The sequence below is a fragment of the Pezoporus occidentalis genome, unplaced genomic scaffold (assembly GCF_034315485.1).
Source record: "Pezoporus occidentalis ecotype Australia unplaced genomic scaffold, CSIRO_AGI_Poc_V1 ctg59, whole genome shotgun sequence".
NCBI lineage: Eukaryota > Metazoa > Chordata > Aves > Psittaciformes > Psittacidae > Pezoporus > Pezoporus occidentalis.
Window position 1 is genome coordinate 3,436,773 of NW_026915932.1, and position 11,214 is coordinate 3,447,986.

Here is an 11,214-nt window from a genome sequence, read left to right on the forward strand (position 1 = left end):
CTCAGTTTGAGACCAGGGGATATGAGTGAGACTTATGTAGCACATACATCTGACCTCATGTCCTGTCCTTTAAGAACAATTGAACTGTAGATGTCCTGCCTGTCAAACCTCTGCTCCAAGAGAGTTATGTGATCTAGGTTAGAGCATTATCTATCTATGTATTTATGTAGATATTTATGTCACACATGAACAGGTAAAACTTATTACACCTTAAGAAAGAGGGTCCCAGGCCAGCACTGAGGATTCTTCGCTCTATATTTTCAGTCCAGCCCCCAGATTTTTCTTTTCACACCCCTCATGTTTTTCATTTGAAAAGACTGTGCTATGTGGGATCATTTGGTTTGTATATAACTTACAGGTATTGCCATATGTTTTTCAGTAGCATACATGTGTTCAGTGTACAGACCTGCTTATGCACTCTAGTGATGCACTGTGCCTGGTGCTGCTATCATGAAAGTCCATTTTCTGAAGGGCCAGGAAGTTTGCCTCATATTGTGAATGTTCTCCACCAAAAAGATTGTTTCCTACCCCTGGTGACCACAGCTAGCAGGTGTACAGTAGCTGTATCTGTCAGTAGCTGCTTAATGGTATTACTGGAGAGTATTTTTGTGTCTCTTTTTCCATCTGTAACTATTACTCTCTTTGCCAGACCAAACTATCTTGCTTAGTGAAGAACAGGGAAAGAACTATGTTCATTTACATTCCTTTTGCTTCCTTTAAACACCTATATTTTGAGCACTTTTGTGAATTAGCTGGTGCAGGCTGCCATGACTCCAGCGCGGATTGGAGCTGCACCAGCATTGTTCCACGGGCAGCACTGGGTGTGCCCAGGGCCAGGGCAGAGCCTGTAGAGAAGACAAAAATAATGTGCTTTGACACCAGGGGGTTTCTGGCAGCATGAGTCATTGACTGTTCCCCAAAGCCTGTTTTGAGTTTTCCTTGGGATTCTGAGGTTTTTTTCCAGTAAATTCAGATGGATACAGTGTGTACTGACCTCTGGATCCATGTCCTGACCTCTAAAAACAGTTGAACTCTCTGTCAAACATCTGCTCCAAGAGAATTCTGTGATCTGGCTTAGAGACATCATCTACCTGTTATCTATTTGTAAACCGTCAGGATTGCTGCTTATCTTTCTGGAATAAGTCAAGTCCTGTTAGGTAAGAAGAAACTAAGGCAGGCCCACAGTTACTGGAGTCACCTACACAGAAAAATATACTGGTTGCACTTTCCAGAGAAGGGAGGTAGTTTGTCTAGTTTGTTGCTCAGATCTTCACAAAGCATTAAAGCACTCACCAGAAGTGATCTTTCTTTACTTAGAAAGGTTTTCTTAGACAAAACATTTTCCACTGTTTTTTTTCCTAGTTCTAAGATGGTTTTGTAATATTACTTCTTGTTCCACAGCACTGCAAACACAGAACCTTAGAGTATGTAACAGATCTTAAGAAAATTCACTTTTGATGTTTTCGGAATAAAAATACTAGAAAAATAAGGGCAGATAATAAAAATAAGGTAGCATTTTTGGTTTCTTCTAAGGCCTTCAAGAAAGCTGGTGATTAAAACTGTATAGGGGAATTCAGTTTAGCATAGTAGAAGAAGTTTCTTACCTCCTAAGTTTGGGTCAAGCATTTGCTTTAAAGATTAAAAAAAAAACCAAACAAGAAGTCCTACAGCGTAATGAATAATCAAAGGGTTTATGTGTTTACCAGGACCTTGTAAGACATCCTCATTTACATTTGTGCTGAGTATCGTTCAGGTGAGAGAACTTCCAACCACTTTACGTTCTGTACTGTTTCTACGCACCAAGTTATCACAGAGCTTTTGCTGCCTGCTTAGGAGCAAGGGTTTGAGTTTACCTCCAGCACCTCCTAGTGAATGTCCAAACTTCTGGGCCTTTGTCTGGTGTTTTCCTTCACTTTCTTGCTCTGCCTGATTTTGAAGAAAAAACAAAATTTTCCTCATGCCCCATATAATTTAATGAGTAAAAATTCCGTCAAAACAAAAATTGATGTACAATCAGCAAATTTTATAATTCAGAGGAGATTATGTGACGCAGTACCTGATACACATCCTGGAATCTCCAGGCGATCCCTCCATACCATCCTAACATTAGCTGCTGGCTCTTTCTTCCCTTTCCAGAAAGAACAGGCTTTGAGCCAAGGCTCTTTGGTGAAAACCAGCTTTGCTTCTCCTGCACTGTGTCTCCTCAGCTATTACCTCCAGTGCTGGTGCATTTTGTGCCTGTCTGCCTACCCTCCACATCTGCAGCCAAGCTCTAAAATGCTGCAGTACTGTTCCACATGTTCTGTGGGAATTTCTTTCAGGAACAGAAGAGCTATATAGCTGTATAATGTTATGAATGCTCTACTTTGTTTCCGTAAATTAAGTCATCATTTTTTGTTCCTCTCACACTGAACAAATCCCTTGTTATGATATAGCAGGGATATTAACAACCTCGTGCATGACCAGAGGAACAGGCTGAAGCCAGAAAGGAGAGAGAATATGAAAAAAAGCAATGAAATCAAGTGTGAGCACCATCAGTTTAGTCACAAGAAGGATTAGGCCTAAATCCACAGTGTTAAACACATTAGCTTTAAACACCTCAGTAGCTCTACTAATGAAGTCATTGAGGGTTACTGATGTGATTAAACAGCTGGTTGACTGCTGCCTCATGAGCCTTAGCACCTGTAATTTCTCTAGGACACACTGACAATTTAGTTAACACTTTTTTGGGATTTTGTCTTAGCAACATGGTTATTGTCATCTCTGTAGTTCATTCATCTACAAGCTGGTGATTTCCTCTTACTTATGTCTTGCACCTTCAAGAGGAGCTCACCCTCTTTCAGTGTATTTTTATGTTGTTGCACATTAACACTGGAACTGGGCAAAACCATCCAGTAAAATCCTTCAACATTTGTTCTCACTTTTCAGCAAATTTTCCCCAAGCCTTTCAACATCATGTGTGTTCAGTTAGTCTATTTTAGCAAATTACTTCGCACATACCAGTTCTGCACGCTCATGCTGCGCATACCATTACCTGAATGCAGTTACAGCAGAGTAGTGTACCGTGTGGACAGTACACCTAAGAAGATGCTGATGTGAAAGACTTAACCAAAACCAAAAATAACAAGTGGTCTTGAAAATCATTGTCTGGGAAAGTGGAAACCCTCAAACTTTCCATAATACTTGAATCACTAGCTGCAACACAATGTGGTGGCCAGTATAAGAAAAGGCTTCTGGAGCTGCCTACACTTGGATTTATTTTAGGGGCTGTTTTACAAGGGATGGTGGAGTGTCTGTGTAACTGATACATTCTGCAACACTATTTCTATCTTTGGGACGTTGCAACTGGTATTTTGGAGTTTAGCATGTCAAAAAACCATGAGGACATTAGCTACCAGAAGACACTGTGTTGGCAATGGCGCTGAGTGTAGTACAGCGGCAAGAGTGGGGTGATGTGGACATAACACCCTCAGGGTAACTGTCGTACGTGCTGCGTGGTGCTTGTGATGCATGGTGACTAGCACAAAGTGTACTGTAAGGATTTGCTATTGGCACATACTCTGTTTACTTACATGATTAGTTATGAAAGAGAAGGTATTTCCCAATTCCTAGAAGAGAAACCCTTACTCAAGCACCGTTGTCATCAATTCCAGCCCAGAAGCTGGTGTGCAGCTGTGTGTTGTGAATATTTTGTGTAGTGAATCGTGTGCGGACTGTGTCCCTGTCCTGCCCCACATAGGAGGACCCAGCCAAAATGAAGACACTGCTGCGTAAGTACTAACCTGTCACTGATGAGTAGAGTGGCAGGGAATCTGCTTCAGGCAGAGCCTCATCCTAAGACCTGTGAAGTCAAGCCAGGGGTGGGGAGGAGTGTCTCTGGCTCAGTCAGTGAGTTTTGGACCAGGCCTGGACACCCAAGGAGAGAAAGTCTTGCAGCCATGGCAGATGACATGCCTCGTTACCTGCCTGCACCACAGTAAAAGTTAGATAGCTCCTGAAATAAAAATAAGGGTGTGATTAGGAAGAGCAGGCACAACAGGCTTCCAGAAGACTTTTAGCTCAGGACTTCACAAGGACATGTTACCAATGCATTACCTGTATATTTCTAAATCATAGAATTACAGAATCACAGAATCATAGAATCACAGAATGGTTGGGGTTGGAAGGGACCTTAAAGGTCATCTAGTTCCAACCCAACTGCCATAGGCAGGGACACCTTCCACTAGAGCAGGTTGCTTAAAGCCCATTAAATTCCTAAGAGTATTCAAGAACAAAATTCATATTATAGAATCATAGAATAGTGAGGGTTGGAAAGGACCTTAAGATGATCAGGTTCCAACCCTCCTGCCATGGGCAGGTGTAAGCGGCGAGGAGAAGCAGACAGGCCAACCCAATATGGGTGATAAGCAAACTTCTACTTTATTTGTGACGCAGTTCACATATATATAGGAGTGGTATTCAGCCACTCCTCCTTGGCACAACAGTATTGGTTAGCCCCACACAGCTTCCTCTACATTCTCCTCCCATGTCCGGTCTCCGGTTACCTGTGGGGGCCACCCCCTGCCTTGCTCGCACAGTCCTCCAGGGCTCTATGGTCCTGCTCTTGGAGTCATTCTGCAACAGGCAGGGACACCTCACACTAAACCACATCACCCAAGGCCTCGTCCAACCTGATCTTGAACACTGCCAGGGATGGAGCATTCACAACCTCCCTGGGCAACCCATTCCAGTGCCTCACCACCCTAACAGGAAAGAATTTCCTCCTTATATCCAATCTAAACTTCCCCTGTTTAACTTTGAACCCGTTACCCCTTGTCCTATCACTACAGTCCCTAATGAAGACTCCCTCCCCAGCATCCCTATAGGCCCCCCTTCAGATACTGGAAGGCTGCTATGAGGTCTCCACGCAGCCTTCTCTTCTCCAGGCTGAACAGCCCCAACTTGCTCAGCCTGTCTTCATACGGGAGGTGCTCCAGTCCCCTGATCATCCTCGTGGCCCTCCTCTGGACTTGTTCCAACAGTTCCATGTCCTTTTTATGTTGAAGACACCAGAACTGCACACAATACTCCAGATGAGGTCTCACAAGAGCAGAGTAGAGGGGCAGGATCACCTCCTTCGACCTGCTGGTCACGCTGCTTTTGATGCAGCCCAGGATACGGTTGGCTTTCTGGGCTGTGAGTGCGCACTGCTGGCTCATGTTCATTTTCTCATCAACCAACACCCCCAAGTCCTTCTCCACAGGGCTGCTCTGAATCTCTTCTCTGCCCAACCTGTAGCTGTGCCTGGGCTTGCTCTGACCCAGGTGTAGGACCTTGCACTTGGCATGGTTAAACCTCATGAGGTTGGCATCAGCTCACCTCACAAGCGTGTCGAGGTCCCTCTGGATGGCATTCCTTCCCTCCAGGGTATCAACCGAGGTTGATATTGTGGTTTAAACTTGTTTTACTCTAAGTACTAACATATAAGGTAAGATGGTTTTGCTTCAGTATAAAGAAAGTAATTCTATCTGAAATTCATTTATCTTGTGTCACCCCTTAAAATGTTTTTTACAGAGATACTTGAAAAAATATGCATATGTCTGTATTCTGTTTATTTTTCTGTTTGAGTACCTGATTTATTGTCACTTTTTCTTGCTCACGTTTATTCCTTTTGCTTTGCATCCTGCTATGAATCTGAACATGTCCTCTATCTATTTATCAGTAAATTCTAAATAAGCTTCAACCTGACCACAAAAACTACTAAAATCAATGAAGGATTCTATACTGGCTTCTAAGAAAACCAGTCCCCAGTTCTAGGAACCTGATGTGTGTCCATGCTTGGCGTTCTAAGATTTGTGAACGAAAGGCATATGCATTATTAAATGTACTCAAACACTCTTAATAAACCTACATTTCCTTCCTGAATTGCAAAATGCTGCCAAAGCATTACATGTGCATTTTCGTGACAAGATCAGTGATGTACTTGGACAGCCCCTGCGAATATATGGCGTGTGTTTACTTACACATAAATCCTTAATTTATGACTAATGTGGAAAATAAATGTTGGGAGACTCAAGACATCACTTCAAATTTGCAAAGTAAGTGTTGAAAGGAAGTTTTCTGATTTGCAGGTACACAGTGTGGCGTCCAAACACAAAGAGCCCTTTCAGGATAGTTTAGTATTAGCAATTTTGGTTCCAATTAAAAGCCTTTGAAGGCACACACATTTTCTGTCATGTGAGCACCCCAATAAACTCAAATAAAGCCACATTCTTAGGCTTCAGCAGGGCTGTGACATGTACTTACATGTAAATACTCACATGTACTTACAACTAAATGTATTCTGACCTCCTTTTTTGGATCAGGATCATGTTTTCAAGTATTCTAGATGCAAGAAAAGAGGGTGTTTCTAAACTCTTGGTGACTTCTAGTTAATGAAATATCACCACAGGATCAGATAGGCTAATCCATTAAATCATTTTAAAAAAATTAAAAACAGAGTTATATTTAGCTTGATACTCAGAAGTGTTAACACCATACTTTTAATGTAACAGATTGGATTTAGAAAGCAATATAAAACGTGGGTCTCAGCATATAGAATTTTTTATTTCCACAACTTAAGGATGTTGTTAAGATCAGTGTGCCTTTTTAAGATCTATTCCATCATTTAACACCAACCAGTGCTAGTTAGCTTTCAGTGCCCTGGAGAAGTTAAAAAAGGGACCTTTTATTGCCCATCTTTTTCATAAAGTAGAAGTTAGAAAGAAGACTGACTTTGTTTCTGTTGTTGGCATAAAGATTTTTTTGTTCATCAAACAAATTAGTGTTTTAAATAAGAGTAATGTTAACTTTGCAAAAAAACAACATATTCAGTTTATGACCAAATAGTTATTTGTATGCTTTCTTTCTTCTTTTATTCCCCCTTATTTTCTTTCTTTCTCACACCTTCCCTCCCACCCTGTAGGTGACATGTATGCAGTGGTTGCAAGGGGACCATACAATGCTGGATATGATTGAGAAAAAACGTTGCCTCTGCAAAGAAATTAAAGCTCGGCAGAAATCAGAAAAAGGACTCTGCAAACAGGACAGCATGCCTATTTTGCCGAGTTGGAAAAAGAATACTGGGACCAAGAAATACAGCCCACCTCCTTATTCCAAACAACAAACTGTTTTCTGGGACACTGCAATTTGACAGGCGTGTGGAGGATGTGCGCTCCACTGTGTTGCACCATGCACAGGTAGCCTGCTTTCTTAATAAGGCAAAGGCTCTAACCTAAGACTTACCTGCAGGTGGTGAACTTCCTAGGAAAAGCACCCATACAGTGCTCACCTGTCAATCAAGAGAGAGAATTAAGTTTCCAACTGGATTAAGGCATACATATTTATCTGGGATTTTTTTGGATCCAGATGATATCAAAATGTAAATACTTCACCAATATATTGAACCACCCAAACTGATACACTGTTTAAATATATATATATAAATTCAAAAATTTATGAAGAATTTTACTATATAATGTTACTGTTATACTGTTTTATTACCTATTTTCTATGTGGTATTCTAATGTCCTCACCCCTTCTGCCGCCACCATTTTATTTCTCTTACCTGCCTAGATTTGGCCTCTGTCTGTACAAAAGCATGTGGTTGTGGGTTTTGTTGAACAGGACAATGTACAAAACAACTTGGTGCTAGGGCTGTAGAAGTTACCTAGAGTCGTACTTGTTAGATGTCCTTAGCTTGGGGGGGGCTGGACAAAGGAGAGAGTTTTGGTGAGAAGCAGCAAAACTGCACACAATGCAAATAAAAGTGCTTAATGTGGATGCCCAAGTTGCATTTAAAATACTAATTATTCTGCATCAGTTTTTCCATAAAGTTAATCCAATAAATTGCCCCTGGCTTTATGTGAATCAGTTACTAAAATTATTTGGCCAAGAAATGAAATTTTCTGCAGAAAAGCCTGCAACATAAACTCTTCCTTTGTTGTATTCAGAGACCATGGTTCACTGTGACTAAGCATCGTACAGCCCGTGACGGAGAGACCCAGTCGCTTGGCAGGTTAAGGCAGTGGCACTGCAGCCACGGTTCTTGTGCACATTTGTCTTTGGTCCAGAAAATAAAGGCGACAATATCTGTTTACATATGTATTATTTTCAAATCCAGCAACACATCCTTACTTTAAGCTGTGTCAGATTTCCTTATTTATAAAGGCTGGAATTCAGACCCCTTGAAAGCCAGTAGGGAAATCCCTCTTGATTTCATGTGGTTTTGAAGCAGAGGCCCATGTAACACGTTCTCCCGGTTATGCCATTTCTTCTTCCTGGCTGCTTCTGTAATTGGCTTGCGATCCTGTATTATGTTACACCCATTTTAACAGAATATTATGTCATGACCAAAGAATTATGACCTCCTGGTTTTAACGGGAGAAAGAGATGGCTTATACTGATTATGAGGGTGAAATCCATGTGGTGAAATATCTTCCAAAAGGATTTGTTGAGAATGAGGAAAACTTGAACTTCTGTGGAGTAGGAGAAAACAAATCTATGGCATATATTTTGTATATTTAAATTTTTATCTATGTGTCTGAAGTTTGGTAGCACAAAAGTCCCTCTTTAAAACAATCATATTAGTATTATATTCGCCGAGAAGAAAAGGTGTGTTGTTTGAAACTTCTTGTTATATTGGCTTTTCTTTGAAATCATATTGACAGCATTGCCACAGCTGTAATTGCTGATCAAAAAAACCAAAAATAACAAATTTTAGAAGGTTTTTGTAATCTATATTGCTAAAGTTTGAGTTTGAGTAATGTGTTATCAGTAGTAGTTTCTTTTCAGACTCTGAAATAAATTTTTTAAATATTTTATAAGTAATTAACTAATGTATATTTTGATGTCCAAACTGAGATTTCTGTAAAAGATAGAGTGTGTGTTTATATGTGTGTATGTATATTAGCATTATTGTATATATATATATATGCATATGTGTACACACATATATATATGCATGTATCTGTCTATATATACTCATAGATGTGTGCATACGTATATACCCACATACATTAAATATTGGTGTGTGTTATGAGTATACAGTGGCTGGAATGGGTATGCAATTGAAATGCAGATTTAAAGGGCCCTTCACAGCCAGAATGACAGAAGACATGAAAAACCCAGAGGCTGTGAAGGAATCTTTGAATACATGTTACATCCAAAAGACACCAACTGTATATTCTGCTTATTCTCTTTTTTCCATAAAGAAAGAAAATGGCAGAAGAAAAACTCCAGAGATCTCGCAAAGTTCCAGAATCTACTGGAAAGAAGACGACTTGTTGGTTGTGAGAAATCTCTTGAGATAACAGGTTCATTATCCAGAAAGTGTTTATGCTTTTGTCTTCCTTGTTATGTGGCAAGAGAAGAATTTTTCATAACTGTGTGTGAAGTACTTAGCTCAGCCCTTTCCCCCAGCTGCACTAAGTCTCTGGTGACAAAATGAAAGCCAGTGTTCAGTCAGTCTTGATGCTCCTTCTCTGCACTGGTCTCTTCCCGGAGCAGTTACCGTAGAAACCCTACTACCGAAGCATTGATTTTGCAGTGCAGACCCGTGGATACACATGTGTTCTGCAGTGCCAGGCCCTTTGGGGGAAGGCAAAGGTTAGTGTAAACCGTTACATGTTTTAGAGTGTTTGTTCATAGAGTGTTTGTCCTTCCCATAACAATAGATAATAGGAATAATGATCAGGGAATTGAAGCATTCTTGTCCTAAGCAGACTTGGTTGTACACTTTGCCCACCATGAAACCACTCCTTGTTTTGCCTTTAGTGCTCAAAACTGTTTATGTAGTCCTCCCTAAATAACTGCCCGTGTGCTTCCAGGCCTCCATTGTATCCCATGGAAACAATGGCTTTTTGTTTTAAAGTGCGACAATACATGAAAAAAATAAAAGAAAACTCAGCACTTACCTTCAAAGCACTTTAGAAATGTGAACTAAACTTCACGCTTGCGAGAATCATTTTACAGAGGAGGGAAGTGAGGCTCAGGTGGGGTAGTTTCCAAAGGTCACGGACAGATCCATGCCACCCTCCTGTCCCCTGACTGCTGGCCCACCCCCATTGTTCGAGTAAAAGGTGCATCCTACTGCCGAGAGCATGCCATCAAAACGCTGTTAAACGTTTTCTACATCACCTATTGTCTCAGCAGTTTCTGTGTCACAGGGTGAATGACAGTGCTTAGTTGCGGTCATTAAAGCTGTAGTCTGTATAAATATGCAATCTGTATATACATACAGATCACATATATACACACACTTACGAAGACTGTATATATGAAATTGTTTGGTATGCACTTATTTTGCTTTAAACTCCTGAAGTTAAACATTATAGTGTAGCAATTTGTGTAAAGTGCACTGTGATTTCGAGAAAGCACAGTAAAGTCACAGGTCTTGTTATTCTTGCACTAAAAATGTGTTTACGTATATTAGCCAATGTATGTCTACTTTACTGCTCCTTTTGACAAATTAAAGCAAATGGTATAAAATGGTATGGGGTTTTTTGGTTTGGGTTGTTTATTTTTAAGTGGACAATGGCACTATGTTTTTAAATGACAGGGTTTTTAAATAAAATGAAATCATTCTGTGTTCATTCCAATGTAATACATTTACCAATATCTTGAAATTGAATGTCATGTTGCTTTTTTTCATATTTCATTAGAAATTGTCAGGTATGTGCCTGAGATTGTGTAGGAGTAAGGAGTAGCTAGAGGCTAACTGTAATCATATATTATTAGCCGTTTCTATATACACAGTATAAATACATATTAATTTTCTTTTCATTTTTGTACTTGATTTTTTTAGGTAAGATGTAATTAAATGTACTTTGATACTTCTGAAGTAATAAGATGTTGTTTGAAGATCAATTCTGCTTTCTTTAGTGCATTGACAATATTTTACAATAATTTAGTGCTTATTTATTTGTGCTCCAGTGTAATTATAATAAAAAAGCAATAGTTTAAAATATGTGACTGTTCCTTTTCATTTAATGGTTTCGGTTTAGAGCCGGGTTACTCACTAGGGATTAGCCAGAGATTTCTGGGAAGAAAAGTCGAGTCATAGATGTATATTTATGACATTCCCTAGGCACATTTTTAATCGCATCATTTGTGGGAGGAAATGAATTAATTCCTTTAGTAGGTTAGTATTTGCAAGCCATGGCTGGTTGTATCTAATGCCATGAGTGCAATCCTCAA

The 11,214-nt window shown here is 40.0% G+C and overlaps 1 protein-coding gene across 3 annotated transcripts in view; it reads left to right on the forward strand.

The window, feature by feature from the left end:
* NYAP2 (neuronal tyrosine-phosphorylated phosphoinositide-3-kinase adaptor 2) overlaps window positions 1–7,217 on the forward strand; it is a 139,663-nt gene extending 132,446 nt beyond the window's left edge. For all 3 annotated transcript variants that reach the window (XM_062638902.1, XM_062638903.1, XM_062638904.1), the window contains one exon: window positions 6,944–7,217. In XM_062638902.1, the coding sequence (XP_062494886.1) occupies window positions 6,944–7,171 (228 nt within the window). In that variant the 3' untranslated portion in view covers window positions 7,172–7,217. The remainder of the gene's footprint in view (window positions 1–6,943) is intronic.
* The last annotated feature ends 3,997 nt before the right edge of the window (window positions 7,218–11,214 follow it).